The sequence below is a fragment of the Pseudochaenichthys georgianus genome, chromosome 8 (assembly GCF_902827115.2).
Source record: "Pseudochaenichthys georgianus chromosome 8, fPseGeo1.2, whole genome shotgun sequence".
In the NCBI taxonomy this organism is placed as follows: Eukaryota; Metazoa; Chordata; class Actinopteri; order Perciformes; family Channichthyidae; genus Pseudochaenichthys; species Pseudochaenichthys georgianus.
The window spans coordinates 32241289-32259381 of NC_047510.2; the positions used below are offsets into that span (position 1 = coordinate 32241289).

The 18093-nt window shown below is 41.4% G+C and overlaps 1 protein-coding gene across 1 annotated transcript in view; it reads left to right on the plus strand.

The window, feature by feature from the left end:
* The window catches only part of LOC117451744 (meiosis inhibitor protein 1), a 171601-nt gene that overhangs the window by 12966 nt on the left and 140542 nt on the right, over positions 1-18093 (plus strand). Inside the window, exons 5-7 of the mRNA XM_071203907.1 lie at positions 3117-3190; positions 4997-5102; positions 12687-12896. Coding sequence (XP_071060008.1) covers positions 3117-3190; positions 4997-5102; positions 12687-12896 — 390 coding nt within the window. The remainder of the gene's footprint in view (positions 1-3116; positions 3191-4996; positions 5103-12686; positions 12897-18093) is intronic.

Here is an 18093-nt window from a genome sequence, read left to right on the forward strand (position 1 = left end):
ACACACACTGTTGGGGCCCCGAAATGCTGACATTACAAAATGCATGGTTTTATACTGCAATGGCAGTGAGATCAAAAAAGGTGGTTTGAATGGCAGTCAATGAGGCATTTTTTGCCACGAAGGTGTCCAGAGGTAGTATCTAATACTACGTAAAAAATAATAATGCAGTGAAATCAATTTTATTGTCAATCTTTTACACATCCAAGACTCTAATAACCACCAAAGCCCCATCCCTCTACTAATTATTATATTGAAAACAATGTAAGGTTTTGTGTTTTTTTGTAATAAATAATGCAAATAATTAAACAGGCATTTAAAGGGTTAAAATCTAGAATATTATTGAATGTTTTGTAGTTTTGAGTACGTTATAAGTTGTTTAAATGATTCATGAAAAAAAAAGTAGAGAAAAAAATTCATGTATAATGATTTAATAGCAGTTATTATGGGCGTGTACATTTTTGCCACGAAGGTGTCCAGAGGGTACAAAATGCATCACGAGAGTATACAAAACACGTAAGAGTAAACGACAATGGATTTCAAAAATTTGACTCAAAAGAAGACTTCCATGCCAAAAGCTGAAACACAGCTGAAATGATTACCAAATCAAAAACAAAAGTCAGGAAAAATTTACAAAAATGCCCGAGGAGGGCACAAGGGTTAAAAACAGTTAAAGATAATAAAAGAAACATTCAAAGAAAAACAAAAAATGAAAGACATTAAGAAAGTAACTTTTCTCTGAGTATTTAACGATTTGCTTAGCGGATTCTGCCTTAATGTCGGCCTCTCGTCGAACTTGAACTTGTTTTTAGAGCAAAGTCGGATTTGTCTGTACAAACGCAAAGACTGTTTTTGCTAAGTGCAAATGAGAGAATGATTTTATGGTAGCTGTCTGGAATTGCCGTAGGGAGCATTTAGCTGTAATAGTAGAGTGCTTAAAATGTGACACTGCTTTTGCTCTTTGCACAGAGAAATGTGTGAAGATGAAATGTTGAGCCCTATAAATAATGCAGTGTGTGTGTGTGTGTGTGTGTGTGTGTGTGTGTGTGTGTGTGTGTGTGTGTGTGTGTGTGTGTGTGTGTGTGTGTGTGTGTGTGTGTGTGTGTGTGTGTGTGTGTGTGTGTGTGTGTGTGTGTGTATATATGTGTGTGTGTGTGTGTGTGTGTGTGTGTGTGTGTGTGTGTGTGTGTGTGTGTGTGTGGGTGGAGAAAAAGAAGGGGAAAGATATGAAGAAGCCAGCATAATAGGACTGGAGCTATTATACTTATACTTAAGGTTATGACAACAGAACAATTTTGATGGCATTTGCTTAAAACAGAACTAATCCCTAAGGGCATGTGTACATATGGCGCTTTTTTTGGCACACAGCTATAAAACAAGATATCTCGACAACGTATGACCGCTGTTGTAAGACTGGCTCGCATCGCCCTCTTGGAGTTGATTAGCATTTTATACTATTTGTAATATTTGTTATAATATTTGTTTGGCTTTTTTTTTTTTACCTCTACTACCACCCAGATGATAAAAGATAAAAGCGCAACAATTACCGGCAGCAACATCCAGTGTCCGCCTGACCAATCTTCTCACACAAGAGAGCTTTTCTGTCTTTTTTATGATAGTTTTCCCGTCCGAAAAACAGGGTCAAGAATAAACGTATCCTCTAAAGCAGCGGTTTTCAAAGTGTGAGGCGCCAGAGAGCTTCAGGGGAGGCGCAGAAAAAAATAACGAGAAACAGTGAAATCTAGCTAGTTAACTTCAGCTAACTTTATGCGAGCGGCAACATGGATCGATTTTTTGTGAAGTTACCTAAAGTGAGAGAGGAGACAGAAAACGGAGGAAGTCTGACCACGATTATTTGAAGCTAGGATTTTCATGGACCGGTCCTGGCAAGGGCGGACTGGCCACCTGTGTGTTCTGGAGAATCACAGAACGGCCGGTCGTCAGCTGGCCGTTATTTTAATTTTTAATAATACTTACTTTGATCAAAAGCAAGTACCGGTCAAGGCTGCAGCCAGAGGATGATCTACGTTTATTCCTGTCTACTTTGCATCCCCGCATCATCCGCCTGTGCGCATCAAAGACGCAGACTCATTGTTCCACTAAAGTAGAGTGTACTAAGGGGGCAAAGTTGACGTTCAGTGTGTTGCCGGGAGCATATAAGGATTCATCCACGATGTTGAAAATGTTAAAAATGAAAAAAAAGTTGTTGTTTCATGTTTTAAGGAGGTGACGCTACTCAGCCAATCAAATCGGTGCAGTCAGTGAGTGAGCACGATAGATTCAAACACACAGAGACGAGACAAGAAGAGAGAAACACTCGGAGTAATTTCAAATGGCGTGCTCAAAAAAGAGAAAGGTAGACAGCGAAAACAGCATTTCATTTCATTTCATTTTTATTTGTCCCGCTCATGGTACGCAAAACCAAATGTACAATAATTGCCACAAAACATGACTCTACCAAAACACCATTGAGCGAAAAGGAGCAGGGAGAAGAATACAATCTTATGTGACCTGCCCCTTTCTAAAAAAAACTAAATAAATACAAATAGATGGTCTGCCCTTCATAATAATAATTTTTACAGCCAAACATAACAGTATCCTATGATACTAAGAGAAACACAAAAAAATAAATGTCATGACATTTTGCCTCTTTGAAATGCAATTGAGTACCCCTGCATTATACTGTAGCAACAACAATAATAATAGCATTACTAATTGGGAGGGGAAGTGCAGCTGTTCTTATGTTTTCTGAGGGGAGGCTCACTTTTCCACACTTTGAAAACATCTGCTCAAAAGTATTCACTGATGTGCACTCAGAAAATAAGCACTGGCTGCAACGCTTTTTCTACAGGCGGCATGGGCTCTTTTCTCACCGTAAAAGATGCTAACGCTTGGAAATAGGCGCTATGTGGACAGGCCTTAATGAGCGCGACACACCACAGGGCGACACATTCAGTTTTGGTTAACAAATACCTTTAACTGTTAGTTGCTACTGCTGTTTTTTCCTGGATAAGTGGGAAACTTTACTGAACGGTGATGTTTATTTACTGAATGCTTGCCTGTTGTGTTTGATACTCGTCGTGTCGGTATTAATGCATACGTTTTTGTGTGTGTGTCAGTGCTGGTTCAGCTGCTGTTGGAGCTCCAGAGCGAGCTGTCATACCGTTTTGTTTTGGAGGAAATATACAAACAGGTGAGGCAAACACATTTAGAGAATCACGCCCGCACATCTCCACATGCAGCTGCAGAACACGCATCAACATCTTCAAATATTTACCAGCGCGTGTGAAATCGAACAAGCTTCCTGGGGTTGTTTGGTAAACAGATAGCGTGCTCCTCTTGCTGATGTTTTGTCACCCCTGGGGAAGGCAGTTGTGCAAAAGCCTCATTCAGCAGCCGAATAACAAAGCTGTGTGTCCTGGTGATGACAGGAAGATACAACAGGAGGGAGAGGTGCAGACAGTTCCCATGTATGCTACTTGAATAGAGCCTGATTAGAATGTTTTCAAGAACATTTATTTAGGGACCCTCTTGAATGTTGTCACGAATACTGGAAATTTGAGCTGAGAATATGTCTTTCTGTGTTCTGAAAACAATACATGACTGGGATGTTTCTCAGATTACCATCAAAAAGGATTGGGAGCACAGGTGGAAAGGTGAATGGAGAAGTTAGCATGGCAAAGGCTCACACGACCAAAAGTAATGGATTAAAAAGCTAAGGTTAGGCTATAAAGGAACTAAATCACGGTCACATGACTTCATGTCACCACCGCTAAACTAAAGGCGGCTAATGTTCAGCTTGAGGACGTCCAGTAGTGTCATTAAGACACTTGTTAGCAACCGCCATTTTTAAGACCTATAAAAGCTTCAGACCAGTGGGGTATTTACTAGGGATGTACGATATTGGTTTTTTGAAACCAATACCGATAACTTCCTGCTTCTCCTACCGATAATCGATAATAATATAATATATATATTATATATATTAAATGTACCTGTAGTTTTTGAACACCTGGTGGTAAAAAAAGACTAGTAGTGAGCAAAGGACATGAGCATTACTACTATGAACAAAACTAACCCTGGGGTCGTCTCTGGCAAACCTCTTGCCTTTCTCAAAAGCCTCGTCGGTCGATAGATAAAAGCCCCGGTGCCTTTGCAGCTGGCTTTGGATTCGCCGCTAGTTTAGCAGCGCAGGCGTCTTCGTACGCTTTTAACACACCATCGTAGCCATGGCGATGTTTCAGGTGACTAATCAGGTTGGAAGTATTGTAGCTCGTTGCCTTCTTCCCTCCTCGTGGAACTTCTGCATTTGTTAATACAAATAGCAAGCGAACTATCTAACTCTGAAACTTTGAAATAGTCCCATACTACCGACGACATGTTTGTTTACTGTCCTGGCTTCACGGCCGCACGCCATTTACGTCACAGCCAGGCGTGAGTTAGGGAGCGCTGGATTTGTGAAGAACTCCCCTCTTCCTAAACCACTATACCACAGTACTGGCAAGACGGGAGGAGCCGAGTGAAAAACAAGCGCCCCTCATCCCAATCCACCCACACCGCAGTACTTCTTTCTTTTTGTACCCAAAAAATATATTGTTTATTATCGGGGCTATTAATACTGTTATCGGGTTTATCCGGATGACGTCATCATTCCTAATATCGGGCCGATAATTATCGGGCACCACTAGTATTTACTGACCTTATTGCAGGCATCTAACCAAAAACATTGACATTTAATTCACTTCAAGACGAACCCAAAAGTGCTAAAATTCGTAGTAGTCCTAACTAAATTCCCGAGTTAGAACTTCTCGATTGGTGTGTTCAAGTACTTGCTTCCACGTCTGCCCGAAAAGCGTAGATTTAAATAATCCTACACAATGTCATAGACTGTCTCTGTGTAGCGTATCTGCTTGTTCATCTTGTGCCGTATACCTACAGTATACTGAAGCTTTACATTGTTGTATATCAAGTCTTTTTATTTTGTGCTTTACTTGCCCAGCTGAACGACCAGCTCAATATGAAGAGTTTCCTGCCCACCTTCACCTTTTTGGGGAACCTGGTGGAAGCAGTCCCCAATGTGGCCCAGAGTCTGGTGACCCAGTATGGTGAGGCACATTTCACAGTTGTATTGTGACAGCTATAATAAGTGTATGATAATTATTTTGTTCATGATGTCCTTATTAATCAAGATGCACTAAAGCTGTAAAATGTGGAGTGTTAGATTCTGCTTTGGTGTCAACATTGCTTTGTTCTAGGACATGTGATAACAGTGTGAGAAGTTTCCAGCATTCCACACTGACATTTTAAACATTATGAATCAGGCTACTCATAGTTCCTTTTTGCCATACTTTGCATTGGGACAAACTTAAGGTTTTCAAACAAAAAAAAGCACAAGTTAGTACGCCGTACGCAAATGAAGACACAGCAGCAGTTTTTCACGAAAACATAAATAACAACTAATGGCGCGTTTCCACTACAGCGCTAAGAGGGCTGTGACGTCAGCGGCCCGCTTTTGGTTGCGTTTCCACTTGGCCTAGTACCGGCTAGCGGGTCCTAATTCACAGTTTTTCTGGCCCCATAAAATCGGGGTTCTAGGGCCAGGAACAACCAGGCTGTGACGTCACTCTCGACTGCTGATTGGTCAGCGTCGACGCGTCGCATATAAATATATATATATATAGCGAAGCTTGCAGCATTTTTGTTAACAGAGGATCAACAAAAATGGCAAAGAAAAGCACACCGTGGTCCGCCAAGGAAGTTACAACGTTCCTACACTTTATTGCAGATGACAAGATCCAGCGGGAGCTCGACGGGACAGCTCGCAATATGAAAGTATTCCAGGAGGTCTCTACACTGATGTGCGGAAAGGTTACTCGAGGACTGTCTTGCAGTGTAGGGAAAAACTGAAAAAGATGAAGAGTGAGTATCGCGTAGTGAAAGACAACAACAAGCCGATCGCTCCGCCTACACTGCGTTACTATAGATACTACCCCAGTTCCTAAACTGTAATGGAGACGCGCCATAAGTGAGCCAGTCCTAACGAGCGAGCCAGTCCTAACGAGCGAGCCAGTCCTAACGAGCGAGCCAGTCCTAACGAGCCAGCCAGTCCTAACGAGCGAGCCAGTCCTAACGAGCGAGCCAGTCCTAACGAGCGAGGCCGTGTAGTGGAAACGCGCCATTAGTGATCAGCGATTAGTTACAGACTACAATACAGAAACAAGGCATATTGTCAGCCAATCATATCATTTTGCCTTGTTAACTTTATAGATACTGGCCACAACAGTGATGTCATTACTGAGAGACTGACATTTAGAGAGTTGCATATTGTTTTGGGGAAGAACAGAGACTGCAGATGGGAGAAATGTTTTGGTTTTGTTTGAAAAATAACTAAGTTTGGATAAGATGAGATCCCATCTTAACTGATGCGTCATTCACCTGTAGCGCTGAGAGCCAGAAATATATCACATATATCAGAATTCACTTTGAATGCAAGAGAAGGATATGGCACCATATTTAATTTTCAGCATCCCTCGTTCTGTGTGCAGAGGGAAAACTGAAATTCAATCACCGCTGCCGATTTTGCCCTTTTCTATCACATCCCTAATGCAAAGACATGTTTGCGCTCTGTCCACCTTTGGAATGTTCTTCCCCTTGCTCTGCTCCACTCTTTCTACTCTTGAGAGATAGGAAAAAACCGGTACTTTTCACATCCTTTCCCCTTCACTCTCTCAATTTTGTCTCACTAGCTGCAATGACCTTTTCAATTTACGTGCCGGCTGCTGAGAGATACTTTAAATTCTATCTGCCTTGCCAATGCCACTCCAGCTGAAAAACCCACAAAAGTTACAATAACATGCAACCTTTCCCTTGAAATTGCCAATATATATTTATATCTTCATATCTATGTACAACACTGCAGGGCAGAAAGTCAGAACAGCTCCCACACACAACTGCCCCCATTTGATTTCTGCTACAACCACCTGTATGATGTCGGCCCGCTTAATGAACCGTGACTCCACTCTATTTTTAACCATTGTCTTTATTAATTCACTACATTGAGAGACACACAAAAAACAACACTTAAATAACAATATAAAATATGGATGACAACAATACTTAAATAAATAATTAAATGATGAAGACTGACATGACATCATTAAAATACAAGTAAATACAGTCAAGACAAAATCTTGCATAAAAGGCTTCATTTTTAAACAGTTTTCTGTGGTCATTTAATACATGGAAAGACACAAGAAAACAACAACACACAAATAACAACACCACAATTATTTTAAAATAAATAATTAAATGCAGAAGGCAAAGTCTGACATAAAATCACTTAAATGAAAGTAAATACATTTAAAACAAATTATAATAATAAAGAAATAATATACAAAATTATAATACAGTGTATACATAAAAAAAAATATAATCAATAAATATAAAAAATAAACATATATATATTAGTGCTGTCAGTGGAAAATATTTTATCGCGATTAATCGCATGATGTCCATAGTTAATTTTTTATCTGTTCTAAATGCAGCTTAGAGGAATATTTTTTTAATACTCTTATCAACATATGAGTGGACAAATATGTTTATGAAAATGTTTGTTTATCATCATTGGAACAATGAACCTGGAACCTCTCTCTCTCTTACACTCTCTCCCAACCCCGTGTACTTCTGTGCACTGCGCCAGTTGCTCAAACAGACAAGCCTGTTTACAGTTGTCGGCGAAATGCCGCTCCTCTGTCTTCATAACAGTCAAAGCCCGAGACTGAAGTTCCCACAGGGGTCAAAAATAATGCGCTGTGATGTGCAGTCGACATGTTGGATGCGATCCGAATTATCTAACGCCTCGTCCTCCACAATGTCAAGCTGTCGCCACCCATTTAGCTATCGCTGTTGAAAGCTTGCTGCTCGTAGACGTCGTGTCCAGGCGTCTCCCCGGCAAACTTTCATGCTGTCAGCATCAGCTGTGTGCTTGACTTGCTGTTTAAAACACCTTTTTTTGTATCCATATCTCTCGTTCGAATCTTCCACCATCCAACTAACAACAACAACAATGTCAAGCCTTTGGGCTCTGAAACTACGGGGCGGGCCGAGGGCAAATACACATGCGTTAATTGCACGTTAAAATAATTAGTAGCGTTAAGAGACATAAAGGTTACTGTTCTCTGTTTAATGCTTCAGAAATGTCCTAATTTTCCATAAAAGCATCCCAGATATAATTACCGCGACTCCACTCTGTTTATTAGGCACCCTTAATTAACTTCAAAAGTGTGTTTCGTGCCTGAATTCCTGTTTTTAGAGTTAGAATTTGAGCAAAATAAGCAGCATAGTTTTCTTTGACGATGCTGCCTGTGTTCACCTTCATGTATTTTGATGAGCTGCTGCCAGAGGTAGCGGAGAGTTGTGTCGATGCTGATGCAAGATGTGGGCTGCCACTATTGACTGTGTGTGTCTGTGTGTGTGTGTGTGTGTGTCTGCGGCCTGTCACTCAACACGTCTCTGTGGGGCTGTTTGGACTAATGACAACAGCGCGGCAACGACAACACGAAGCCCAGAGAGCCCAAACCTCTCTCCCCCTGACTCGCTGTCTGTATATCCAACGGATTAACCCCTCTGTTTTTCTCACCCTTTCACTTTCCTCAGCCTGAGTCTCGTATTCTCTCTCTTCCCCTCCTCCCTTACTCCCTTAGGTCCGAACTGAGATTGGATACAGACAAATTGAGTGTGTGTGGAAGGAAGATGAAGCATTAATGGGATAAGGAAAGAGGAAGGCAGACAGATAACAAGGAAGATAAGGGAGGGAATAGCACACGCTTCAGTGTTTCTGACAGGTTAAGTCATTAGGGACATAATATCTCTGATAACAGTACACACTAATGCATCATTTTGGCAGATCAGACTGCACTTCTAGCTTTATTACTGTGCCGGCATCTGAAAAAGGGAAAGGCATGAATACCAAAATGATTTGGGCAGGAGGGGGATTTATAGGGCTGGGTGCAAAACAACAGTGAAATACTGTAGATCCCACTAGTGATGGAAGAAGTACTCAGATCTATAAGTAAAAGTAGCAATACTAAATTGTTAAAAAATACTTTGTCCTGCATCCAAAATCTTACAAAAGTTTCCCCTCACTGTAGTGTGTTATATTTAGTGCAGTCTGCAAACATACCTGTGTTTCTATGCTACACACTCCGCCCCCCCCCCAGCTGAAACACCTCCATTGGATTCCTTTGTTTACGTCCGTAACATTGTGATAGTTTCATGTTACACTCGCGCTTCTGCATGTGATAGGCTAATTAACCTTATTTATGTGTCTTCGTGTCTGTATATCATAAAATATGTAAAAAGGCCTTTTATTTTCCTCTTGCCTTTCACCACCCTCACTGTAAATGTGGCTCTTTCCTTTACATCCTCTGCTTGTTGAGGTCTTATCTCCCTCCTCCTTCTCCCCCTCTACTCTTCATGCCTGGCTCTCATCTCGGCCGCCTCGTATATTTTGGTTTAATCAAACATGTCTGGGAGCTTCTCCTGCCTCACGTGGGTTTTGATCTGCTTCACAGAGCGGCTGGGCTCCAGCTTCTTCTCTTTTCTTTCACACTCCACCTCCAGCGCTGCCCTGTACTTAAAACATTGTTTATTTTTGTTCTCAAAGACACTCTCTTAATCTTTGTTCCTCCCGAGCCACTTCTGTCTCTGTCTCTGTGCCTGACCTTCCATTTGTTTTATTTGTTCCTAGCATTTGCACCCAAATAAAGCAAGTATTTATTATAGCTGTTATTTAAAAGCTCAAGGTTATCTTTGCATTAAAAGCGCTGGGTTGTTTTCCCCCCACTCTGCTAGCACAGTTGTCCTTGTATACAATTGCAGCGTTTTGCTGTCGGCATAAACCTTTACTTTAGCTACTATTTGTAAATCGTTTGACTTGATCTCTTTGTTGTTGATGTGCTCGTGGAAAATGTTTACTTTCTTCTACTGAGCTATTTAAGATGAACGGTGTCTGTTATTTTTTTATTATTATTTTGTTCTTTCTATTTTCATTCATCATTTTTAGGCAGAGTGTTTGTGTTGGGTACTCTATGGTAGGTCTATCCCATACAGTGGTGGGGCTCAAGTCAGTATTTGCAATGTAATTACATACACGCTATATCGCCCCTTGACAGTGAAACGCCACGCGTGAGGTTTAGATTATTTCCCTGTCTCAATCCAAATTGAACTGTATGAAACAAAAAGGCACATTTGTCTTGTAGTAAATAAAAAGGGCGACTTGGAGCCAATCCTGCAATTTCCCCATACTAACATAAAATACACATTCTGGTACTCTCTTGAGAAGAACAATAAATAAATCTATTACTATACGACATATTTATACAAAAAATGAATGCCTTTTTTGTTACTTTGTTCTGAAAGCTGAACCTGCTGCTCCTCACTGAGAGAAGAGGGAAGAGGCTGTGAATTACTTTGCATTGTGGATAGCCCCCATTGTGCTGTGTGTCAAAATGGAAGACAGCCCACACACTCATCAAACCGTGGGGTCTTATTTCATTACGTGTTGGTTGTATCCATGGATGTATAAAGAGTAGTTCTCCCGCAAAAGTATTCCCCGTCGGGACTTCCTGCAACAACACCACGCCGTTATCGTGATTCTGATTGGCCAGAAGACATTATCAAAGATGTTCTATTGAGAAGACGATCACTACGTGACAACAGTTTTCAAAACCGTTTCTAGTCTTCGGCATTTCCAGACAAGTGGCTGCTGAAATCAATCTTACTAACGGCTGTCTGTGCAGTTTACTCCGCGAGTTGGCGGACTTTTTTTTGCTTACTTTAACACATGTTTCATGGTGGGGCTAAGCCATTTCTTGGTATGGCTGTAGCCTACCCCAGCCATACCCTGGAGCCGCCACTGATTTTAGGATCCACACTTGTTGACTTTATTGCAGTTCTTTTGAAGGTATTCATTTAATCATTTATTTATATTAATGCATACGAATAATATAAAAGTACTATATAATTAGTTTAGCCAGTAGTAGTATTTCAGATGGTCTTTTCCAATAAATGGGCTGTCTATCAAGTAGAAAGATGCTAATATTTTTGAAATTGATGCTAAATGACTAGAGAAAAATGGCTTTTTACAGCAACCAGAATGCAATAGGCTTTTCATGCTTTATATTATTACAAAAATATGTTATACCTTGACCACTCTATTGCTCTCTGTCCATGTATTAATTGTATCTTTCTCTTGTTTCCCTTCTTTTTTTGACTCTTTAGTCAGGGTGACCGCGGGGTCTTAAAAAGTATTAAAAGTTGATAAATCAATTTAGCGAAAATGAAGGCTATTAAAAAGTATTAAACGGCATTTTCCAAGGTGTTACATTTTGTAGCTTGTTTTCAGTAAGTATATAAATGGTCCAGAGAGGTTGTGTTCTACAGTCTGCCTGAATGTAGTCATGGCGTAGGTGTGTAGTGTGATTCTGTGTAGTTTATTGATGGCATCCCGTTGGGTTTGACGTCATCTGAACAGGACATCGCACGCTCACTGCTTGATAGCGCGAAGGTCCGTTTACGCCGGTTGCTAAGCAACATCGTTATGGGGAAATGCAAGTCTGCGTCCAAATGGTTGGAAGATAAGGAGGAAGGACAATCAATACTGTATATAGTCAATGTGAGGTGAAGTGTGTCGCCAAGGTAACCGGTTAGAACTCCAAGTGGCGATGAGGTCTTAAAATGTATGGATAGGGTCTTTTAAAAGGTTTTACATTTGACTTCAGGATTCCTGCAGACACCCTGTAAGTGAATGTCTCTCCCTCCCCACATCTGTCTAATACTCTCACCCACTAGCTTTGTCTTTCCCCTTTCTTGCCACTCTGAATCTCACTCTGCCAGGGAGCCAGCCCATGAGTTTCTGGCTCCTGTCTGCTGCGCTCAATGTAGAGACTCCTACCCTACCCCTAAGAATTGTGTTAATCTCTTTTTCTCGCTCTCTCTGCCGAGCATTTTACTGTGTATTTATTTCAATAGCCCATTTTCAATCCTCTCCTCCACATGGCAACTTCCCCTCCAATGCAGACTCATGTTGCTATTGTCTGTTTGCTCCATTTTCATTGTTACAGTACTTTACCTTTAACGCTCTTCTGTCTTTTTCTGCCCCCTTCTTATCTTAAAATATTTGTATCTGTGAGACACACAGCTAGATTAAACTCACTTTACCTGATTTGTTGCTATGATATGTAAGATATGTTTTCGGTACGGGTTGCATCGACCCAATTTCCCCTCATGGTTACGTTTTATCCTCTTCAAGAAGGTTTTATTGTCACATGCTCAAAGCTACAGTGTAGAAATGGCAATGCAATTCTTCTGACCTGAGCTCCTCCAACAATGCAACATATATAATGAAATACAAAATAAAAAGTCGTGCAAAAAGTCTATATACATGTCAATAGAATATGATATGTACAAGAGAATATGAAATTAAATAATGTAAGTTAAGACTAAATTAAATACGGTTAATTGAGGTGATAACTATTTATATAAATAAGTAGATTGCAAGATGACAACAGGAATGTTTATTGGGGCACTTAACGAAGCTCAGGTGTTTAGCAGTCTTATGGCCTGTGGGATAAAACAGGTTTTTATTCTGCTGTTTGTTTGCTGATCTGTCTCCCATCTTCCTCCCTCAGTTCCCCTCCTGGAGCAGCTCTGCTCAGCCTTGCTTTACCCGGATGAAGCGCTGAAGGCTTCGGTCCTGCATGTGTGGCTCAAACTGTTTGGGACAGCGGGGGGGTCGGCAGCCCAATCCCTGCCCCCCGCCATCAGGGACAGAGTGTGTGTCCTGTTGCTGCAGACACTGGCCAACGCCGGATCCAACCAACTCATCAACACCTGCGTTGGTGAGAAAAAAAAACACGTCACTTTTTTTGCTATCCTGAGTCAGGGTTTATTCTTTATGAATATATTCTTCTTGAACTCCCTTCATGACTATAAATGTTTGAAGAGCGAGCTTTGTGACTTTTTCCCCCTTGTTTTGGTGTAAAAGTATACTTGATAGACCCTCCAGAAAAACGCGATTCTGCGATCGCAGAATTTACCGCATAATTAGCAAAATTAGCAAGATTTTTAAAAGGCCGCATATTTATCAAAAGGCCGCATAATCCCCGCATTTTCCCACACAAAGTTGAGAAGAAAAAAAGTTAACTCGTCTTGACGCGAAGTAGTGATGATGATGATGATGACGCGACGTCATCAGCTTGCGCATCACAGAAGGTAAACAACACCGTCGAGTGAACGTGTGGAGCTCTCACGAGAGAGAAAACACCAAGATGAAAACATCTAATCCATCTCATTTACCGACGAACATTTCTGCTAAAGACCGGGCAAAGCAGTTCCCCGATGTCTCGCACGAAAGTTGGGGGAAACTATTCTGCACCCCGTGCAACTGTGTGTTGGAGCATAAGAGAACATCCACGGTGATGACCCACTTTGATTCATTCAAACATTCGAAAGTGCTTTCTGCTGCTGCGGACAAGAAAGCCAAACAGCTCACGTTCACCGAGGCATCGACCTCCAAAACCCTTTCGAGGGCTACAAGAAACGAAGTGAGTAGCCTACAAGATTGAAGCTGGTCAGATAACGAACGAGTAAATGAAAACAGAATGAGGCGGAGAAGTGTGTGTGTGTGTGTGTGTGTGTGTGTGTGTGTGTGTGTGTGTGTGTGTGTGTGTGTGTGTGTGTGTGTGTGTGTGTGTGTGTGTGTGTGTGTGTGTGTGTGTGGCCCAATTGCTTTTACAATAAATAAACATTGAATGTGTTTAATTGAATAGTAAAGGGGTTTAACGTTAGTGGCAGGTTGTGTGTGAGAGAGAATAAATAAGACAGCCCAATATTAAAAAATATATATTTAGCATATTTCGCAACTTTCCGCAATTTCACCGCATAAAATCACATAAAAACCCCGCATGTTTAATCGCATAATCAAGGATTTTAGCCTACGTTTTTCTGGAGGGTCTAACTTGAGAGCATCATTAGTGGCCTGGATGAAACACGCCTGGCCTCATTTAGATTTATAAAGCACTAGAAAGACTAAGTGAGATTGAAATGCTCTCTTCTCAAGGTTTGAAGTTGGTCGGATCACGACAGCATGCATGGTAGGGCTGTGCGATTATGGCAAAAATCATAATCACGATTATTTTGGTCAATGATTGATATCACGATTATTAAATACGATTATTCATTGACTTTGAAAACATCCATTTATTGAACTTTAAAACAAATACAAATAATAATTTCAACAGTATCTTTTTAACCTCTTAAGCCCTGAGCCTGTTTTTCAGGTTTCAGGCTCGAAAATGCCACTAACACAACAAAGACTATATCTTCACTTCTAAAAGGGGTAAATTAATAATCTTTTCTCTCAAAGCAAGGTTACATCTGTGAGTTGGATGTAGAAGTGTCAGAATCAATATAGATGTTTTTATTTTAAAGTAAATTCAGATGGAACACAGTAAAAACATGTAAATTCTAATGTCCGCCTAAAAAAACCCATTACTTATAGTGAACACCACCCTTGAATGATGGGTTAGTAGACTAAAAAGCTTTAGGAATCCAAACTATAACATATAATAAGTACCCTGTATCAAGATTGATGCAAAACAAGTGAAATTTGACCTTTTTAGAGAGGTTTAGAAAGATAAAGTCCAGGCGGACTCACCTCTGGGTAATTTGGGAACCATCAGTTCCATTTGAACTTTTTCACTGTAAAAATAATTTTATTACTTTGAATTATCACTATAGGTATTCATTCCATCCAAATACAACTGTTGTGAAAAAAACAACAACAAAAAAACAACAACATAGGCCTACTCTGTTATCCTCTTATAGTGAGCCTCTGAATTAGCCCCGAGCGAAAAATGCTAACCTATTACTGTACCAACAATCACTCCTAGCTCCCTTATTACTTATCCTAGCTGCACATTCAACACATTGTTTATGACCGTAAAGACACAGAATCTAACGGTGCCCACCTCAGCACTGAAAGATACAAACTTGCGAGGTTATCAACAAAAACGTACATCAAAACAAGTGGCGCTAGCGCTAATGCGCTAGGCTAACAATGACTTACCTTCCTCGTTGTCTGGTCTAAACTGGTCTTCAATGGCATTACAACGATAAAAACGATGATGTAGTTAATCCATAGGTTAATATCCAATGGGGCTGTGTCCCCTTTGAAATGTTCTGATAATCTATAAGCAATACAACTGCAATTCCGTTATCTGCTGTCCGCTCTGCGCTCCGTGCGCTCTGGGTCCTGCTGCAATTCCTGCTTCGTTACGTTGTAAACAATAAATGAAGTCGGATGCGTAATGTTGCTACGCTGGCTGGCATTCTTTATACTTTACGCAGGACCATATTTCTGGAACCCATTGGTCGATTCGTATGATTTACACCTTTTTCTTAACCATTACATCCAATAGAATCGATGGGCAGTTCCCAAATCCATGTAAACATTACCATTGCGGACGTAATAGAGAAGCAAACGAAGCATATCTGAAAGTGCAAGCCTGGACGGCAAAACTTTATATCCAGTATATTTCCATAAATATGATGATGGATTATCAGTAAAAATGTCTACGTGACACAAAGACATTGGATTAACCTTGAACGGCGTTTTTATTCCGTTGAACACAACTTTTGATCACAAATCAAAAAAGGCAAGACGTAATTATTGTAATATTTTTGAAACCGGATGTTGTTTACTTTCTCTTTTCTGGCTGATAGCTCCAGGAATTCGAGGTCGTACAGTGATTACATTACATGTGTGGAATTTGTGGAGTCTCAGCTTTAAATCGTATATCTTGTTTGTGCAGTTAAGATAGTAATAAGGGCATTTCTACCGTAAGTTCTGTGTAAAAAAGCGTTACACTGTGGGAGGGGTCCACTGGGGGGACCTTCGGGCTTAAGAGGTTAACTGCTGATTACCCTGAATGTATAATTCAACTGAAAAACCAATAAAAAAATAAATGATACATAATTAAATAATATCAAAATAATAAATACCAATAAACAAGATCAACAAATATTTTGGAGCGCACTTCAACAAGCTACTAAACATATGTAAATATGCTGCTCGCCACTCACAGCTGCTGCTGCTGGCCACTCACAGCTGCTGCTGCTCGCCACTCACAGCTGCTGCTGCTGCTGCTCGCCACTCACAGCTGCTGCTGCTCACTCTGAAACTCACCTGAGGAACAGGTTACATGCCGTCAGCGCTGAGACGTGATCCACCTTTGCTGAGTTCCGAATGAGGGCCACGTTCAACCTCATCCACCACAGCGGACCCGAGTTCCACTAAAGGCACGTCGGGAAGGGTTTCAGGAGCCACTCCACACTGGGCGAATCACTTCTGGGATCCTACTTTTGCCCGCCGAGTGGATTTAGCACGAGAGGGAGCAACTCTTGCAGAGATAAAGAGTCGGAAGTGTGGTCCCGGCTCTCCTCTCGCCGCCCTTCTCGCCGCTCCTCACACCGCGTATCGCCGCTCCTCTTGCCGCTCCTCTTGCTGCTCCTCTCGCCGCTACTCACACCGCGTATCGCCGCTCCTCTCCGAGCCTGTGCTACCGGCGGAGATGTAAAGTGGATTAAATAGCCGGTGTAACGCGGTGGGATTACCTTCTCTACTCTGCTGTGCTGCTGTAGCTGAGGCCTGGTTTCACCTGCTCTGCTCTGCTGTGCTGCCGCCCGCTGAGGCCTGGTTTCACCTGCTCTGCTGTGCTGCCGCCCGCTGAGGCCTGGTTCCACCTGCTCTGCTCTGCTGTGCTGTGCTGCTGTAGCTGAGGCCTGCTCCACCTTGCTCCGGGAACAGCGTGGATACTGTTGTGCTGGACTGGGAGAATGGCGGGTGTCGTGTTTCTGCTGTGCCTTTTCTTGGCTGTGCTGGACAAGGAGAAGATCGCTAGTCGTCCTGAACAATCTACTGGATTCGGGTATGTTCTGCCGCCCGCTGTGGACATCCCCTGTACAGTTTCGGAGGTGTTGCACAAACAATTGCTGGTTGCACTGTCGCGGACATTCATTTCGGAAAATGTTTGTCTTTCTCACATGCCTGCCACGATGGTCCTTCAGAATTGTTTTTTAAACTCTAATCTCACTTTCGCGAAGTTTGCTGGTGACTCTAGAACAGCTGACAATGTATGTGTGTTGATTAAGAGGAAAAGGTGCTTGGTATTTTTATTGTTGTTACTATCAGGAAATGTACAGCCAAATCCAGGTCCACCGAGCAGTATTAGTCAAATAGCTACTCCTGCTGATTTTATATCTAGATCTGGGCTAGGTTTAATTCATTTAAATGTGCGTAGTCTGTTACCTAAATTAGATTTTGTCCGTATTTGGGCGAGTTCTACTGATGCTGATGTCATTGTCTTATCAGAAACGTGGCTAGATAAATCCATTTTGGCCTCTGACATTTACATAAATGGTTACAGTGTATATCGTACTGACCGGCCTAAAAAAGGTGGTGGCGTTGCCATTTATGTGAAAAATAAGTTTTGTGTAACTAATATGGTTTCCAAATCTGTTAGTAAACAGCTAGAATTTTTAGCCGTGAATATTGAGGTAACAAAGGGTCAACAGCTCATGGTGGTGGGCTGCTACAGGGCCCCTTCGGCTGTCAAGGACTCTTTATCGTCATTGGCAAAACTGTTATCGCAACTTTCCTACAAGGAAATAGTGCTGCTTGGTGATTTTAATTGGGACTGGTTAACTTCTGTGTCAGAGGATTTTAAAAACCTGTGTACCTCTTTGAATTTTACCCAGATTATAGACAGTCCTACTCGCCCAAATATTAAGTCCCCAAATAAATCCTCCTTAATTGATCTAATTTTAACAAATGTTCCACATAAATACTCATCTGTGGGAGTATTTGCTAATGATGTGAGTGACCACTGTGTTGTAGCCACAATTAGGGACACTAAGGTCCAAAAGGTTAAACCACGTGTCATCACAAAGAGAGACAAAAAACACTTTGTGGAGCAGGGTTTTTTACATGATCTGTTTGATTTTGATTGGGGTAGAATCAATTTGTGTGCTGATGTA